Source organism: Coregonus clupeaformis, unplaced genomic scaffold, assembly GCF_020615455.1.
Source record: "Coregonus clupeaformis isolate EN_2021a unplaced genomic scaffold, ASM2061545v1 scaf2113, whole genome shotgun sequence".
In the NCBI taxonomy this organism is placed as follows: Eukaryota; Metazoa; Chordata; class Actinopteri; order Salmoniformes; family Salmonidae; genus Coregonus; species Coregonus clupeaformis.
Genome location: NW_025535567.1, coordinates 1 through 19,846, shown reverse-complemented (window position 1 = coordinate 19,846; position 19,846 = coordinate 1). Strand labels below are relative to the sequence as shown.

The 19,846-nt window shown below is 42.1% G+C and overlaps 1 protein-coding gene and 1 non-coding gene across 2 annotated transcripts; both read left to right on the top strand.

Moving 5' to 3' along the window:
* LOC121557240 lies at positions 1 to 141 on the top strand. The gene has a single exon (XR_005998336.1). It is a non-coding gene; the product is annotated as a U4 spliceosomal RNA (small nuclear RNA).
* Positions 142 to 1,702: 1,561 nt separating this feature from the next.
* Positions 1,703 to 11,571, top strand: LOC121557235 (N-acylneuraminate cytidylyltransferase). The gene is given in 9 exon segments (XM_041871075.2): positions 1,703 to 2,287; positions 2,289 to 2,395; positions 3,538 to 3,680; positions 4,278 to 4,433; positions 4,768 to 4,901; positions 5,520 to 5,614; positions 5,787 to 5,958; positions 8,564 to 8,729; positions 10,713 to 11,571. Coding segments are annotated over 9 exon segments (1,302 nt in total). The 5' UTR covers positions 1,703 to 2,173; the 3' UTR covers positions 10,928 to 11,571.
* Positions 11,572 to 19,846: the final 8,275 nt, after the last annotated feature.

The following is a 19,846-nucleotide window of genomic DNA, read 5'->3' as shown; positions in this document are numbered from 1 at the left end:
AGCTTTGCGCAGTGGCAGTATCGTAGCCGATGAGGTTTATCCGAGGCGCGATTATTGCTAGTTGAAAACTTTACCCAATACCCCGCCGTGACGACTTGAAATATAGTCGGCATTGGCAATTTTTGACGGTCTCTAAGGAGACTGATTTCTCTGTTAAAAATTAGTAATGGTAGGAAATATCTTGCTGAAGCGGTCATATCAGGAGCTTATTGAATATGCCAGCATTTGCAGATGTGTTATTGACTGTATATTTGTAATGCACATACCTTAATGAGATTTACCATATCTCTGCACTTCAATGACAACACGAGCTTCCCAGTTATGCTACATATATCCCAATCAGAGTGATTTTTATGTAGTGAGTGTGCGAGTTTGTAGACAGTTTGTCCATTATCGAACCATGTCTCTGACTTTGGAACTAGTTCAAACTGTTTTCCCATTTAACATATTGTATGTGGTTTGTTTTTTGTCGCTGTTTACCGGTAGTTGGTTTTATGTTGCTACTACTGAGTAAAAGCAGGAAAAATAAAAACATTTGTACCACAGATAGAATAACAGTGGTGGAAAAGGTACTGAAAGCCAGGGAGGGACACACTCCAACGCTCAGACATAATTTACAAATGAAGCATGTGTGTTTAGTGAGTCCGCCAGATCATAGGCAGTAGGGATGACCAGGGATGTTCTCTTGATAAGCGCGTGAATTGGACAATTTTTTCTGTCCTGCTAAGCATTCAAAATGTAATGAGTACTTTTGGGTGTCAAGGAAAATGTATGGAGTAAAAAGTACTATATTTGCTTCATAAGGAATGTAGTGAAGTACAAGTAAAAGTTGTCAAATATAAATAGTAAAGTACAAATACCCCCAAAAACTATTTAAGTAGTACTTTAAAATATTTTGACTTAAGTACTTTACTCCACTGTAGAATAATAAGCCAGATATTTCACCGGATGTATAAATGTGAAGCATCCATTTGGCGTTTACACTCACTACCAAATATGGTGATGAGAGGATGCTCAGTGCCCGGCAGTGGGAGAAGATGGAGCGAGATGGATTTTGGGCCGAAATTTGCACATTTACTAATCGATGAAGCTAGCGATGGGGAAACGAAGATTCCTGAAGCATTTAGCATTTCCAGACAATTGTGTCGAAAATAGGTTCATTACACGAGGCGTTGATCAAGACGGTGTACACTAGTTGCACCTGCTGGTCAAAATAAGCCCTTTCCTATTCTACCGAAATCAATACCAAACCAATCGGGTTGTTCGACAAAACAAAGCTTCGGGCGTAATTGATCACGTGCTTCTGATAAAGCGATATCGGCACACTGATTCGAAGTAAACTTGATTTCGATGCATGCCTCAGAGCTCCGGTATCAGACGTAACATCACTAGATGAAACATTTGATCGCCATACAGTTTTCTGTTTCCAAAACTAGAATCCGTAACAAACAGAATGTACTGCGTTTTGTAGACTTTACCCTTTGCCAAAGTTTCAAAAAATGGTGTTGTTTAGCTATGCTAATACATGCTAGAACCTTGCTTGTTCTATGAACGACAGGCCCTGGTCTATCTTGGGTTAGCTATACAAATCTTTGTTGTACCCTGTTATTTTCCATCATCAGAGCCGGCTAGAAATAGTAACATATTTTACCGTAAGTACTGCTGTTTGGTTGGCTAGCGCAATTAAATTGCTGTCCATGGTGAGTACATTTGCATTATTTTTTGCAATATTGAAACCTGGAGCTCTGTGATTGAGAAGATATACATTGGACATGCTTCTACCATTTTGCACCTCAGATATCGTCCTATCGATAATATTGATAGCCATCGTAGTTGTTTGCGCATTAACCTCAATCATTACGGTACAATTATATGTTGACGTTCTTGCTGATTTCGTAGCCCAATGAAATATCATAATAGGCCACTTTTTCTGTGTATAAATGTAATATTTGTAGGATTAATAGGCCGTCCTTCACACCGTGTAGTCAGTAGTAGATATTGTAACCTAAATACCCAGCTAGCTACAGTGAGTTACAACACAAAAAGTAGCTAGCTAGATACATCAGCCGACTGCCTTCCATAGCTCCCGCTAACGTTACTAGTTAGCTAGCTGTAACAGTGATACCGCCACGTCTTCTTATCCTCCCACCCGGATACTGAGTGACCCTTTACAATGGCCGCTGCAAGAAAGCGTAAGCTATCGGGCATCGAAGATGTGATTGACAGAAAAGCAAAGATTATCAAAGACAGCGGTGAGAAGAGACACATTGCAGCCCTGATCCTCGCGACGGGGAGGTAGTAAGGGGATCCCCCTGAAGAATATCAAAATGCTAGCCGGTGTCCCCCTCATTGGATGGGTTCTGAGAGCTGCAGTGGACTCCAAACAGTTTGACAGGTAATTCAGTTCAATCTAATAGTCAAATGTCTTTCAATCTAACTAGAGTATATGGAGTTGCTTTGATAGAAGCTTGGTAGGCTAGCTACATACAACCCACATGAAAAAATACTAGTATACTATGATATAAACACTATAGTATTCACTGTATTGTTTTTGCGGACTTTACTGTAGTATACTGTATTATTTACAGTTAACTATAGTTTACATGCTGTAGTATACTATAGCTGTGATTGCGCAATGTAGTATACTGTAGTATTTACTGTAGTGTTTTTGCGGACTGTAGTATACTGTAGTATTTACTAGTGTTTTTGTTTTAATATCTTTGACATAGAAGTGAGGGCTTTCTCCTTGAGGAAACCTACTAAACCTATTTTCCATAACCTGTAGATAGGACTGGAGTGTGAACAGATAGGTCAGTGCTTCTGCTCTTTTCTACCTGTAGGGAACACAATAGATGGTCTATACTTGGCATGTAGGTTTCTCACTTATGGGTGGCACAAATTAATATGCCATGCCATTTAGCAGACGCTTTTATCCAAAGCGACTTACAGTCATGCGTGCATACATTTTTGTGTATGGGTGGTCCCGGGGATCGAACCCACTACCTTGTCGTTACAAGCGCCGTGCTCTACCAGCTGAGCTACAGAGGACCACAAATTGGGATATGGGAGGTGAATGGGCAGGGTATATGCAAATTACTGTAGTATTTACTATAGTTAAAAAGGGTGGTGTTTTTGCGGACATTACTGTAGCATTTGCTACAGTGTTTTTTTGCAGATACTACTGTAGTATTTACTATAGTATTCTACAGTACACTACAACATTCTCTACTAAGTACTACACATGATCAAGGGATACTACAGTGTGTAGTATATTATTCTACAGTATACTATAGTTTATTACAGAATTCTATAGTAAGTATTGTAGTATTCTATAGTAAACTGTAATATTTTTAAATGTGGGAAAGCATGTTGACATTCTTGTTTTGGGTGGATGGATAATATTGTTATTTGAAAGTTAGTGTACTGTCTCTGAATGAACCCCCTGGCTTGGGCTTGGCCACACAAGACTGGATTGCACTGATGTAGCCTACTTGTTACAAAGCCTGAGGAATCAACTTCTTCTGTTCTTTCTCCCAGTGTGTGGGTATCAACTGACCATGATGACATTGAGAAGGTGGCCAAGGCATGGGGAGCTCAGGTTCACCGCAGGAGCCCAGAGGTGTCCAAAGACTCATCCAGCTCTCTGGACACCATCCAGGAATTCGCTAGATTAAACCCAGGTAGGGGGTGAATCTCAATTGTATTTCCTTGATTCCTCATGTCCTCTCTCCTTGCCTCCTTCTCAAAATGCATTAGTGGAGGATATCTGAGTGGAGGAACCTCAGATCTTCTGCTCCAATGTGCTGTGACAAGGAGGAGGCGTGAGGAATCAAGGAAATACAATTGAGATTCACTTTATGACATAGCAACAGGGAAGTGTCAACGTTGGTTATCATTTATTGTGACAGAACCACACCCTCTTTGACATTTCACAATCGTTTGTAATGACCGTTTGGCAGTCGCTTTGTTATAGATGTCAGCCGTTAATGGAATATATGCAGAACATGTTTATCCACTAGCTAGACTAAGGATCTGGGGCGGCATGTATCAAGCATCTCAGAGTAGGAATACTGATCTAGGATCAGGTCCCACCTGTCCATGTAGTCTTGTTCATTGTGATCTATGAGGCAACATTTGGGATTATCCCAATAAAGTGGGACCCACTCCATAGCTACAGTTGACAACAGTGGCAGCATATACAAGATTATTACCGTTTTCACATACTCATCTGATCTCAAATGGTATCTCATAGTCTGCTGTGTGTTGTCCTCCTCCAGAGGTGAATGTGATCTGTCACATCCAGGCCACGTCTCCCTGCCTGCACCCCTTCCACCTGAAGGAGGCCCTGGAGATGATCACCAACCAGGGCTGCCAGTCCGTCTTCTCCGTGGTCCGACGACACCACTTCCGCTGGCAGGAGGTCAAGAAAGGAGGTACGGGATGGCCTTGTGTTATGTTTAGGGCCTTACACTTAGGCACGGTTTCCCGGATACAGATTAACCATAGTGCTGGATTAAGAAGCAAGGTCAATGGAGTAACATTGAAAATTATTTTTAGTTCAGGATTAGGTTTAATCTGTGTGGGGAAAAAACACCCCAAGGCTACTTTAAAAGTAGGGTCAGGATTTTTTTCCTGACCACGTGACTGTCTATCACAATAGAGAGATGGGGGGTGATTAAACAAGTGAGTTTTTCTCCTGACCAGGAAGTAGTCTGGTTTCTAGTTATAACCTATTAACTCATATTATGTGTTCTCTCTCCTCTTCAGGTAGTGTAGCCACCCAGCCTCTCAACCTGGATCCATCCAACAGGCTCCGGAGACAGGACTGGGATGGAGAGCTGTGTGAGAACGGATCTTTCTATTTCTCCACCAGAGCCCTTATCGAGAAAGGCGTACTGCAAGTAACTGTCACCATGCCCCATCATGGCCCATATTCACAAAGCGACTCAGGAAGTAGTGCTGGTCTAGGATCAGTTTTGAAAGAATAGTGAGGAGACCATCTGAACTTCAGTATTATGCTGTTATTAAAGTTTAAACAAGGATTGGTTCTTAAGGCTTCATCAGCCTGGTTATTAGTTGGTCACAGTCAATAGTTCCTCAATTCATTATTGCATGTTCAGCCTAGGAGAGCCTGTAGTGTGTGTGTGTGTGAGAGAAATTCCTCTTCATTCGTTTATTAGTAACATTCCCCAACAATATCACTCTGTATGCCGTAGTGACTATGATATTATTAACAAATATCCACTTCTAACACGATCACAATGAATAAGATTATATGGACAGGGAGGACCTGATCCTAGATACGTGCCCAGATGTTTATCTCTGCTGTTGGTGGTGACTAAGCTTATTTCCTTACTGGGATCAATAAAGTTTATTCATTCAGTGGACGTGCGCTTGTCTAGAAACAAAATACACACTGAGAGATGGACTGATCTGTGATACTACTACATATTCTGTTGTCAACTGGTGTTGATTGAATGTTAATAGAAATGCCCTTTCTCTTGTGTTGTCTTTCACAGGGGGGAAAGTGGGCTTACTATGAGATGCTGCCAGAGTACAGTGTGGATATTGATGTTGATATCGACTGGCCCGTGGCAGAACAGAGAGTACTGAGGTAGTCTGAAATCACTGACCTAGAGCTTCAAGTTCTCTCTCTGAAAATGTTTACTTGAATGCTATTTGAATGCACTTTAAATTCGATTTTGTGGTAAAGCAACACAATGCTGTAACACAGAGGAGTGATTCTCCAAATGTATTTCCCTGTGTGTTGTGTTGTTCCTCTCCAGGTTTGGTTACTTTGGCCTGGACAAGCCTGAGGTGGTGCGCCTGCTGCTGTGTAACATCTCAGGCTGTCTGACTGATGGCCGCGTCCTCATCTCTGTCTCTGGAGAGGAGATGGTCTCAGTCAACACCAGAGATACCATGGGTATCCGCATGCTGCAGAGAGAGGGGGTGGAGGTACAATACAGAACATTTGAATGGTTTCTTTTACAAATTCGACATTACAAAGTATCAATGGCAACTGATGCTGAAGTATGACACAATTCACATAAATACACTATGCACAAGAAAATCATCAACACAAAAAAAGACAACTTTAAAATACATATGTTTTGGGAGACCGTCAGTTCTAAGGGTAAGACAGAAGTGGTAGTCCCTAGCTCACTGGTTAAGCAGCCTAGTCATCTATGATTCTGGTTAAGCAGCCTAGTCATCTATGATTCTGGTTGAGCAGCCTAGTCATGTACATTGCATTCAGAAAGTATTCAGACCCCTTGACTTTTTCCACATGGTTAGGTTAGACGTATTCTAAAATGGATTAAATAATTGATTTCCCCTAAATCTACACTCAGTACCCCATAATGACATAGCAAAAACAGGTTTTTAGAATTTTTAGCAGATGTATACAAAATAAATATATCACATTTACATAAGTATTCAGACCCTGTACTTTGTTGAAGCACCTTTGGCAGCGATTACAGCCTTGAGTCTTCTTGGGTATGACGCTACAAGCTTGGCACACCTGTATTTGGGGAGTTTCTCCCATTCATGTCTGCAGATCCTCTCAAGCTCTGTCAGGTTGGATGGGGAGCGTCACTGCACAGCTATTTTCAGGTCTCTCCAGAGATGTTCGATTGGGTTCAAGTCCGGGCTCTGGCTGGGCCACTCAAGGACATTCAGAGACTTGTCCCGAAGCCACTCCTGCATTGTCTTGGCTGTGTGCTTAGGGCCGTTGTCCTGTTGGAAGGTGAACCTTCGCCCCAGTCTGAGGTCCTGAGCGCTCTGGAGCAGGTTGTCATCAAGGATCTCTCTGTACTTCACTCCGTTCATCTTTCCCTCCATCCTGAATAATCTTCCTGTCTCTGAAAAACATCCCCTACAGCATGATGCTGCCACCACCATGCTTCACCGTAGGGATGGTGCCAGGTTTCCTCCAGACATGACGTTGGCATTCAGGCCAAAGAGTTCAATCTTGGTTTTATCAGACCAGAGAATCTTGTTTCTCATGGTCTAAGAGTCCTTTAGGTGCTTTTTGGGAAAACTCCAAGTGGGCTGTCCTGTGCCTTTTACTGAAGAGTGTCTTCTGTCTGGCCACTCTACCATAAATGCCTGATTGGTGGAGTGCTGCAGAGATGGTTGTCCTTCTGGAAGGTTCTCCCATCTCCACAGACGAACTTCGGAGCTCTGTCAGAGTAACCATCTGGTTCTTGGTCACCTCCCTGACCAAGGCCCTTCTACCCAGATTGCTCAGTTTGGCCGGGCGGACAGCTCTAGGAAGAGTCTTGGTGGTTCCAAACTTCTTCCATTTAACAATGATGGAGGCCACTGTGTTCCTGGGGACCTTCAATGCTGCAGACATTTTTTGGCACCCTTGCCCAGATCTGTACCTCGACACAATCCTGTCTCGGGAGCTCTACCGACAATTCCTTTGACCTCATGGCTTGGTTTTTGCTCTGACATGCACTGTCAACTGTGGGACCTTATATAGACAGGTGTGTGTCTTTCCAAATCATGTCCAATCAATTGAATTTACCACAGGTGGACTCCAATCAAGTTGTAGAAACATCTCAAGGATGATCAATGGAAACAGGATGCACCTGAGCTCAATTTGAGTCTCATAGCAAAGGGTCTGAATACTTACGTAAATAAGTGTCTTTTTTTATTTGTAACACATTTGCTAAAATTTAGAGAACCCTTTTTTCGCTTTGTCATTATGGGGTATTGTGTGTAGATTGATGAGGAAAATGTTTAATTTAATCAATTTTAGAATAAGGCTGTAACGTAACAAAATGTGGAAAAAGGGAAGGGCTCTGAATACTTTCCGAATGCACTGTAAATCCACTCCACCAACTGCAGTTTAATAACCAAAATCAAATAAAAAATCAAACTCAAGGTGTCATGTCATAGCTGACACACCATTCTTTCTGGGCAGTGACAGTTAACCTCACATAACATGTTCAACTTGAAGCAGCATTAAGCTACTATAAAATCTCAAAAGAAAAGCATTAATCCAATCATTTTACATTTGTCATTTAGCCAGAGCGATTTACAGGAGCAATTAGGGTTAAGTGCCTTGGTCAAGGGCACACTGACAGATTTTTCACCTAGTCCGCTCGGGGATTCGGACCAGCAACCTTTTGGTTACTGGCTCAACGCTCTTAGCTGCTAGGCTACCTGGCTTCCCTTGTTTTGGCTTTGTGGCAGTATTAAGGATACATTAAGTTATGTAAAACCAGTTAGGTTGCTTAACAGAACAGGATGTTTCACACCGTCTGCTCCTGGTATATCTAGATTTAGCCCATACCTTATCACTGAAACCACCGCCCATTAAACACACACACATAGGCTACTATTTACTTTAACTGTCATATGACATTATTTGTTTGAGTTTCCTCATACCCTCTAAGGACACATCTCAAATGACATCCTTATTCACATTATTGACCCGAACCGTACTGTGCTGGCTAGGCTATTGTCTTCACCCACGGTCAGTTCCAGAAACGATGGTGGATGCGTAACCAGGCCGTCTCAATATGAAAACTGTATTTTGTCTCTCCTCCAGGTGATCTTGATATCCTCCAGTGAGGACCCCCAGACCAAGGCCCTGGCTGACAAGCTGTCCCAGAGGACAGGCTGCGAGGTCAGGCAGCTGGGCAAGGACATCCAAGGTGAGGTCAAAGCCATGATGGACGACAGGGATCTGGACTGGAAGGAGGTCGCCTATATGGGTAAACTCACTATTCTTTTCATTTAACAATTTACTACTACTGTTACTATTACGAATACTACTACTAATGCATTTTAGTTATATAGCACAGTTTTAAATATAATGGAATCTCAAGGTTCTTAACCTTCTATTTTGAGTAATACTTGTGTGTTTTTATTTTTTTTCACTTTATTTACCATAGCCGTTGAGAACAAGTTCTTACAAGACTGGTTCATGTCAATCAAAACGTATGAAGATCTTTATTTGGAGCCCTTCTGAGATGGAAAGGTAGAATAGGCTAGATATCTCTCAGGAATGTGACCGTAGCAGGGGTGTTTGATAACCACGTATCAATGAAACTCAGACAGTAAATGTCAACAGTGAAGTTTGAACCAGTTGAACCTGCAGATTGAACTTGATTGTAATTGGCATGGTCAAACACTCAAATCAAATCGTGAAATGCTTACTTACAAGCCCTTAACCAACAATGCAGTTTTAAGAAAAATAAGTGTTAAGTAAAAAATAGATAGGTAGAGTTAAAGTGACTATGCATAGATAATAAACAGAGAGTATCAGCAGCGTAAAATAGGGGCCTTGTGAATGTTGACCTGTTTAAATGTCGTGATCGCACAGTCATCCGGAACAGCTGATGCTCTTATGCATGCTTCAGTGTTGCTTGCCTCGAAGTGAGCATAGATTTAATTTAGATCGTCTGGTAGGCTCGTGTCAATGGGCAGCTTGCGGCTGTGCTTCCCTTTGTAGTCTGTAATAGTTTGCAAGCCCTGCCACATCTGACGAGCGTCGGAGCCGGTGTAGTACGACTCAATCTTAGTCCTGTATTGACGCTTTGCCTGTTTGATGGTTCGTCGGAGGGCATAGCGGGATTTCTTATAAGCGTCCAGGTTAGAGCCCCGCTCCTTGAAAGCAGCAGCTCTACCCTTTAGCTCAGTGCGGATGTTGCCTGTAATCCATGGCTTCTGGTTGGGGTATGTACGTACAGTCACTGTGGGGACGACGTCATCGATGCACTTATTGATGAAGCCAGTGACTGATGTGGTATACTCCTCAATGCCATCGGAAGAATCCCGGAACATATTCCAGTCTGTGCTAGCAAAACAGTCCTGTAGCTTAGCATCTGCATCATCTGACCACTTCTTTATTGACAGAGTCACTGGTGCTTCCTGCTTTAGTTTTTGCCTGTAAGCAGGAATCAGGAGGATAGAGTTATGGTCATATTTGCCAAATGGAGGGCGAGGGAGAGCTCAATGCCCTGTTATGGAACAGTATCTCCTCATTCACTGTTTCACCCCTCCATTTCTCTCTCTTCTCACCCCTTCATCTCTCTATCCAATCACCCCTCCATCTCTCTCCTCTCATCCCTCTGTTCTCTCATGCCAGGAAGTGATTGTAAGTTCTTCACTGATTAAATAACTTGCATGATTAAATAGCTCCTCTATTAGTAAGGGGAGACAGGGGGAAACTGTCTGATTAAATAGCTCCTCTATTAGTAAGGGGAGACAGGGGGAAACTGTCTGATTAAATAGCTCCTCTATTAGTAAGGGGAGACAGGGGGAAACTGTCTGATTTAAATAGCTCCTCTATTAGTAAGGGGAGACAGGTTTGGTTTAGTGCTCATTTGTAAAGAGTGTCTCTATTTTCCCTCTGCTTGTATGCTAGGCTACCACTGCAGAAAACTACTGGAATTGTTCATTAATTTTGCATGCCACTGCCAGTCACTGAATATTTATGGTTAAGGTGAGAAGGGAGGTGCCAGCAGTCAAATCCTGGAGAATTTGGGATCGAATTTCAATTTAATCAATTTCTTAAAAGAAAATAGTTTTTTTTATGATTCTCTTAAATCATGTCATATTTGTGCATGTTTTTTTATGTTATGTTTTTGCAACATACTAATTAATCATCCTAAAAATACTTCCAGAACCACCTAATGGATACTTTTTAATAGGAAAATGTACTTATCTCAACCCTCCATCTCTCCCTCCTACAGGTAATGATGCACCAGATGTTGACTGTCTGAACCTGGCTGGGCTGAGTGCAGTACCCCGGGACGCCCCAGTGGTGGCGATCAACGCTGCTAAATACTCCTGCCACAATGCTGCAGGGCTGGGGGCTGTGAGGGAGTTTGCTGAACACATCCTGCTGCTGAAGAAGAAGGCCAAGTCTCAGATGGAACAGGACCGCATACACAGAAGTACATTCTAAACTCTAGAATGTCTTCTAAAGTCACACAGATCCATTCTAAACTCTAGAATGTGTTCTACAGTCACAGAGATCCATTCTAAACTCTAGAATGTGTTCTACAGTGACAGAGATCCATTCTAAACTCTAGAATGTGTTCTACAGTCACAGAGATCCATTCTAAACTCTAGAATGTGTTCTAAAGTCACAGAGATCCATTCTAAACTCTAGAATGTGTTCTAAAGTCACAGAGATCCATTCTAAACTCTAGAATGTATTCTGAAGTAGGGATGGACATTTTAAATAATTTCACTATTCGAAAAATATCATGACATTTTTTCGGATATCCGGATAGTTTTAAACGTGGACACTTGTTTGCTGCGCAGCCTGCACAACTCGGGAGAAACTGTGGGGGCAGGGACCGGTGGTGTGCGACACAGTTGGGAGATATAAAAAGTAGCCACTGACTCGCGCTAGTTAGATAACCTATGGCATTTACAAGTGTCTATCATCCCATCTGGCAGTGCATGTCTTTACTGCATCAAATCAATGTAAAGATGCTAGCTAAAACAGCCAAACGTTAGCTAGCTAGGCTAGTTGAGGCCATTTTGCTGCGCTCCCTGGCCATGTCTACAACAGCCCAATTCAGATTAAACAGCCTACCTGAAGGTTGCTCGTTATGGCCTACTCCTCATTTGCATTGATTTTGAGAACTCCCACTTCCCGTTGCTACACATGGAGCCTCTGACTGTAGCGTCAACAAAAGCAAGCTAAGTGAAACCTGTGTATGTTTTGAAATTACGTTCAAATTTGTGACATTGTTTTATTAAATTAAGAATGTCATGGTATATCCTTGTGTGTAGCAATGTCACATAGTGTTGATAATCACAAGTTTAATGGAGAACTGAGACCAAGTAGAGACTTTGGACAGGGTGGATATGGTATAATGAAGGCAGTTTATTCAGAGGTAAAGATATCTGGAATCGCGTGCACGGACTCGTTCGTCAAACTCTTAGGGAGCTATCTGAAGAGAGCCCCGAAACATTGTGTGCAGACATTTTATGCAATAAATGAAGTAGGTTGAATCTAGTAGTTCTGATCTTCTGATTGGTCCTGATGAGTTGGGCGAGGTCCCCTCCAGGCTAGTGTCACTGTTGCATTGGCTCTGAGTCGGGTTCTCTGTCTTCAAATGTTCAACCTAAAAGAGGGGATTTTTGTGTGTGTGTGTGTGTGTGTGTGTTTAACAGTGATGATGTGTGTGTGTGTGTGTGTGTGTGTGTGTGTGTGTGTGTGTGTTTAACAGTGATGATGTGTGTGTGTGTGTGTGTGTGTGTCCTCAGAGCAAGAACTCGTGAGTTGGAAGAACTGAGAGGCCTATGGCGTGGGTGTTGTCCTTGGCCACCTGCTGACAAGGCTGACAAGATAGGACCCTTTTGTCCATTGTTATTGGATAGGAACAGAACTTATAACCAGCTCCTGACCTAAATAGATCTTAGCACAACATTTTACTCAACATATCATATTCCATATTCACTATAACAAATATATTTACTACGACAATAGATCATTTTATTTAATTAAGACGAAGCCTTTACATTTTTAAAATAGGCCTATGATTTATTGGTGTTAATACTCTTGCAAGTATTGGAATACTAACATCTGTTAGAATATTTTAATAACCGTGCCCATCGCTAGTTTTTACAGGTTGTCAGATCAAGGTAGTTTGGGGTTTTAATTTACTTTAGATTTTGATTGTTTTTCTCTCCACTTTTTAATGTTATGTCTTAATTTTGGGGGGACTGTAGTAGGACATGGACTTGGAGCTGCTTTGAGATGTAGTCCTCTGTAGCTCAGCTGGTAGAGCACGGCGCTTGTAACGCCAAGGTAGTGGGTTCGATCCCCGGGACCAACCATACACAAAAACATGTATGCACGCAAAAGCGTCTGCTAAATGGCATATTATAGATGCTTGTTGGTTTGGGTGTTTACTTTTGTATTTTGCCTGCAATTTGTTTGTAAAATACTATATGCTCATAAATATAAGAAACAATTTCTTACCCCCTGCTTTAATCTGAACTATTCTAGAGATGATTTTAGCCTTACACCTTCAAGATTGTAACATTGTGGCAGGGAGTTATATCTTATGGGGTGGTTCACATACATCTTCTTGCCACCAGATGGCAGTCTAGCGCCTCAAACCTCAGTTGAAGGAAAGACCGGGATGACAACTTTTTTTTTTATTTTTTTTTAACCTTTATTTAACCAGGTAAGCCAGTTGAGAACAAGTTCTCATTTACAACTTCGACCAACAATCTTGTACAACCATCAAGAAGTCTCACATGCTTTCCTTTTCAGGCTTTCACTCAGTTGTAGCAACATCAAACCAAATACCGGTAATCAGCTAAAAACAACATGTATAGGATATGTTTCTTCATTTATAGCATTGTGTGGCGATTTCCATCTATCCATGTTGCAGAGATCAGCACAGCAGGGCTGTCAGCAAACGTGTGGCGAGCTGGCATTTGCCTCAGAACTATTGATTTGGTTGAATACAAAATATTGACACAAAAATGCATTGAAAAGAGGGACAAAGTACTGTTGTTTAGACTGATCTGCCTCATACTGTATGTCGACTCGTTCACAATTAATCTGTGCTTCAGTCTGATCAACTGTAGCCTAATGATAACAAGCACGGCTGCAGGTAGCCTGGGGAAGCCGATGCGCTCTGCTCCCCTCTGGCCAGGGGAAACGAAGCGGGAAACTAACTGCAGCAACCTTGTACTTGTTCACATGAATTCGGAACATTTTGTGGCGATTTTCCTTCACATAGACAAAGAGACAACAACTGCAATTGGACAATAGAACTTACAGGGCTGAGCTTGCTTTATGCAGGGTTGCATCGTGTATGCCTTTGCATCTGTAAATAAAAAGTTACTCACAGTATGTAATCACTATTGTGTTGATTGATTAATTTTTGGATTGAAAAGGTCTAGGTTGCCTAGTCACCCGAAGTTTGAATATAAATCTAATTTAATCACGTTCACATTTGCTTAACAAATACATGGGCCTGTTTTAGGCTATAAATACAGTACATCGCTATGGTTATAAATACATTACGTTGCCGCTTCCTTTCCCCTGGCCAGAGAGGATCTACGCTACCTGCAGCAGTGGTTGTTATTAGTAGGCTACAGTTGATCAGACTACAGTAGGCTACAGTTGATAGTATCTCAAAATCAGTGGAGGCTGGGGACCCACGGTTTAGGCGCTGACCGCACGGAGACGACAAAGCATGTTTCAAAAATCGTCAAAGGCAAATTATTTTACCCTAAAACATTTGACATTTATAGTAAAATACTATGGAGAATGGGAACGAGAGGGCTACTTACAGTGTTGGGAGATCACAGCAGTGATTGAATGAGGGTATCGGGCATGAATGAAGTGTTCAGAGGCTTGACTTCAGTGCAGGACAGGGGTTGAGGTGTTCAGATGCTAGGCTTCAGTGCAGGACAGGCTTATGATGGATGGAGTTGGAGAACAGCTAAACTCTTCCACTGAGGGCAGGACAGGATTTGACTGGGTGGGAAGACAACAAACAATATTACAACACAGTTAGGCAAAAGAGCTAGCTAAAAATGAGTTAAACCAAGCAAAGATTACAATTACATTGTGTAATAATGTGATTGTGTGTGTGATTGACTCTACATACGGTAATGAGAGAAAATTGACAGGGCTACTCACAATGCTTGGAGAGGAAACATTGAATGCGCCAGTGGATGAGAGGGCACATGAAACATGGCTTCAGTTCATATCAGGAGAGTTGACACTGGTAGTGGAGTGGAGTGGTCATCACTTCTTAATCAGGGAACAGCAGGGGACTTGGCTGTAAATACAAATAGCAGATACATTCCATTACAGCAGCTCCATCATAGGTTTGGGAAACAAGTTTCTCCATGAAGTTAAACTCAGACATCTCAGAATTCACAAAGTCAAACACAGACTGCACATCTCGCCAATTTGACATCAAATTAGGCCAATAAACATTCCTAAATAAAGCCCTGACCATCCACATACAGTGGGGAGAACAAGTATTTGATACACTGCTGATTTTGCAGGTTTTCCTACTGACAAAGCATGTAGAGGTCTGTAATTTTTATCATAGGTACACTAAAATCTAGAAAATCACATTGTATGATTTTTAAGTAATTAATTTGCATTTTATTGCATGACATAAGTATTTGATCACCTACCAACCAATAAGAATTCCGGCTCTCACAGACCTGTTAGTTTTTCTTTAAGAAGCCCTCCTGTTCTCCACTCATTACCTGTATTAACTGCACCTGTTTGAACTCGTTACCTGTATAAAAGACACCTGTCCACACACTCAATCAAACAGACTCCAACCTCTCCACAATGGCCAAGACCAGAGAGCTGTGTAAGGACATCATGGATAAAATTGTAGACCTGCACAAGGCTGGGATGGGCTACAGGACAATAGGCAAGCAGCTTGGTGAGAAGGCAACAACTGTTGGCGCGATTATTAGAAAATGAAAGAAGTTCAAGATGACAGTCAATCACCCTCGGTCTGGGGCTCCATGCAAGATCTCACCTCGTGGGGCATCAATGATTATGAGGAAGGTGAGGGATCACCCCAGAACTACACGGCAGGACCTGGTCAATGACCTGAAGAGAGTTGGGACCACAGTCTCAAAGAAAACCATTAGTAACACACTACGCCGTCATGGATTAAAATCCTGCAGCGCACGCAAGGTCCCCCTGCTCAAGCCAGCGCATGTCCAGGCCTGTCTGATGTTTGCCAATGACCATCTGGATGATCCAGAGGAAGAATGGGAGAAGGTCATGTGGTCTGATGAGACAAAAATATAGCTTTTTGGTCTAAACTCCACTCGCCGTGTTTGGAGGAAGAAGAAGGATGAGTACAACCCCAAGAACACCATTCCAACCGTGAAGCATGGAGGTGGAAACATCATTCTTTGGGGATGCTTTTCTGCAAAGGGGACAGGACGACTGCACCGTATTGAGGGGAGGATGGATGGGGCCATGTATCGTGAGATCTTGGCCAACAAACTCCTTCCCTCAGTAAGAGCATTGAAGATGGGTCGTGGCTGGGTCTTCCAGCATGACAACGACCCGAAACACACAGCCAGGGCAACTAAGGAGTGGCTCCGTAAGAAGCATCTCAAGGTCCTGGAGTGGCCTAGCCAGTCTCCAGACCTGAACCCAATAGAATATCTTTGGAGGGAGCTGAAAGTCCGTATTGCCCAGCGACAGCCCCGAAACCTGAAGGATCTGGAGAAGGTCTGTATGGAGGAGTGGGCCAAAATCCCTGCTGCAGTGTGTGCAAACCTGGTCAAGACCTACAGGAAACGTATGATCTCTGTAATTGCAAACAAAGGTTTCTGTACCAAATATTAAGTTCTGCTTTTCTGATGTATCAAATACTTATGTCATGCAACAAAATGCAAATTAATTACTTAAAAATCATACAATGTGATTTTCTGGATTTTTGTTTTAGATTCCGTCTCTCACAGTTGAAGTGTACCTATGATAAAAATTACAGACCTTTACATGCTTTGTAAGTAGGAAAACCTGCAAAATCGGCAGTGTATCAAATACTTGTTCTCCCCACTGTACCTGACGATAACTAACAACTACGAGCAACAGTTTGTCTGTGGTTTCATCCATTTGCCATGTAAAACAATGCGCTGTCAACCTCTCTTTTAATCTCACTTTTAATGGATGATGCGATGGAAGCTATCAAATCATTCTGAATTGATTTCGACATCCCGAGAAGACAGTAGAAACGTCAATATGCTCAGCAAGTAAAGCATCGTAAAGTGCAATTACCTCTGCAAGCTCCTTGAAGTTGCCATTGTCAGCGGAACTCTCCCTCTCATCATCCCTCTTGCTTTTTCCCAGAAGCTTGAAAGGGGTTCTTTAACAAAAAATCCACTACATTGTCGTTAGTGTTAGCTAGCCATTCTGGCGGAGAAAACGGCACTCTGGTAGGTAGCTAGCTACTTGCTACTAAAGTTAACTGGGAAAATTTAAATAAATGGCACTAACTCAACACAAAAATGATGTTTTAAAACCAAGTAAACAATATATCATCTACTTCCTCCATCTCCTGTAGTTTGAAAAAACGAATTTGAATTGAATATCCTAAAAAAGCGCTATCACTATTCATAATCTATCCAACAATGCCACCAAGCTTCTAAGTGAAACATGCTAGTACTATGTTCATTCTCTAATCTTTTGATTGGATGGACAACATGTCAGCCAACTGAGTGAAAGCCTGAAAAGGAAAGCATATGAGACTTCTTGATGGTTGTATGAGGTTAATGTTGTCGTTATGAAGACCTCTGGAAGTCTTCATAATTACCATGTAGGTCTATGGAAGTGGGTGAGGAGCACCAGCCTACTAGGTTTTGTATTGAAGTCAATGTAGCCAGAGGAGGACGCAAAATAACTGTCCTCTGGCTACACTGTGGTGCTACCCTAGAGGGTGCTGTTGAGACTACTGTAGACCTTCATTGCAAAACAGTGTGCGTCAATCAGGTACACTTAAAATAAGGGCTGTGTTTCATGTAGGCTTACCCTGGCGTGATGTTTTGATAACCATGTAAATCTCTCTCGGACAAGGTGACTTTTATCAATATATTCGGCTCTATTTACGCTCAGATTCAAAAATGCTAATTAGCATCAAAGTAGACATCATGCAAGACTACAAATCCCTGCAAGCTCCTGCACATCATCTCTAGCAGACACCTTTGCTAACAGGTATTGTGTCAATTTAAAACTTGCACAAGACAGTTCACAGAATTGTCAATTTAAAGAAATGTAGCCAATTTATTTATTGCTAAATTTAGCTAACATTAGATAGTTAATCCAGAGATACTTACCATTGCCTCGATTTGGCAGTCTCGTCCAGATCATCATGGCATTTGTAGTTCTTTATGATAGCCACATTAGCAGCTAATTAGCATGGGGGTAAATACAGGCGAATATATTGATCAAAGTAACCTTGTCCTAGAGAGATTTACACAGTTATCAAAACGTCACGCCAGTGTAAGCCTACATGAAACACAGCGTTTATTTGAAGTGTTTCTAAAATCCCTATGGGAAAAATGAATGGGGGAAAAACTATTGGAACCATTTCCTTGTTTGACCGCTAGGTTTTATGGGTATTATGACTCATACTGTGGTACTCTATTGATCCCCTAGTCCAGAGGTACTTAACTCTTACCCTACTAGGTAATAATAATAATAATAATATTAATAATATGCCATTTAGCAGACGCTTTTATCCAAAGCGACTTACAGTCATGTGCGCATACATTTTTACATATGGGTGGTCCCGGGGATTGAACCCACTACTCTGGCGTTACAAGCGCCATGCTCTACCAATTGAGCTACGGACCACAGGTCAGGAGCCTGCTGGTTTTCTGTTCTACCTGATAATTAATTGCACACACCTGGTGTCCCAGGGGAACAATGAAAAAATGTAGTGGCACTGGCTTCGAGGTCCAGAGTTGAGTTTGAGGGCCCTAATCACTCTCTAGGAGTTTAGTCAGCAACACGTGACAACCTAGGGCCCTCTGAGTGAGTTGGTAGGGGAGAGGGCATGGTTTGGGATTAACAGCATGTCAACAAGGCAGCATGGTGCACCGTCCAGAAACATACATCTCTTTTCCATAAAATATATGTTCGAATTTTCGAACTACTTTTCATTGGGAAGGCAGATAAAGCGTTTAAAAAAAAATCAAACGCAATCACTTTTGCATGTGAAAACACAGAATCCTACTCATTCCTCCACGTGCTTAATCTAGCCTAGGCTACGTCACTCTTATTTTGAGTCGATTTCGCCGTGGGGTTTTGCCGCGTTCACGTGCTAGTCGGAACTAGGAAACTCTGACATTTCCGACTTGCTTACTGGTTGTAGTTATACACGTGCCACGTTAAACCATTTAGCAAGTCAGAAATGTCAAAGTTCCGATTAGCACATGAACACGACATTTGAACCTGGCTCACACCCGGGAGGCAGCCCGGTTCCAAAATTAATGCAATCACTTTTCACCCGGGGTAAACTCCTCCCACCGGGGTAACCCGGGTCAGATAATCGAGTCCCCTCATTGAAGCGCGCGTATCGTTTTCTTGACATAGAGTAATTTCAGTAAATAGTACACCTGAAATGGTTACTATGGCAACAAAAGGAAGCCTAGTTGAAATTACCTCAGAGAGCTAGCAGGTCTACGCCTCTTTTTTACTGTATAAATGTAACATTTGTAGGATTTCCTTCACACAGTGTAAGCCGTAGTAGGTCATGTAAGCTAAATACCTAGCTACTAGTAGCGAGTTACAGTGAGTTAGAACGCAAGAAGTAGCTAGATACTTCAGACTACTGCTATCCATCGCTACCGCTACTAGCTACACATTGAGACTACCGCCACGTCTTGTCTACCCAGCCGGCTACTGACCATTTCAATGGCTGCTGCAAAAAAACGTACGCTATCGGGCTTCGAAAATGTGAGAGATGAAAAAGCAAAGGTTATCAAAGACAACGGTGAGAAGAGACACATTGCAGCCCTGATCCTCGCGAGGGGAGGTAGTAAGGGGATCCCCCTGAAGAATATAAAAGTTCTGGCCGGTGTCCCCCTCATTGGATGGGTTCTGAGAGCTGCAGTGGACTCCAAAAAGTTTGACAGGTAATTCAATGCAATCTATGGTTAAATGTGTTTCTAATCTAGCTACAGTATATTTGTATTTATTGGTGATTCCCATTGGCAGCAGCTACTCTTCCTGGTGTCCAAACATATTAAAGCACTTACATTACATATACAACAAAAGATAAAACCGTACATCATATAACATTATTACACAACTACATATCCACAATACTAAATGTTTAATACCACCATTGGAAGC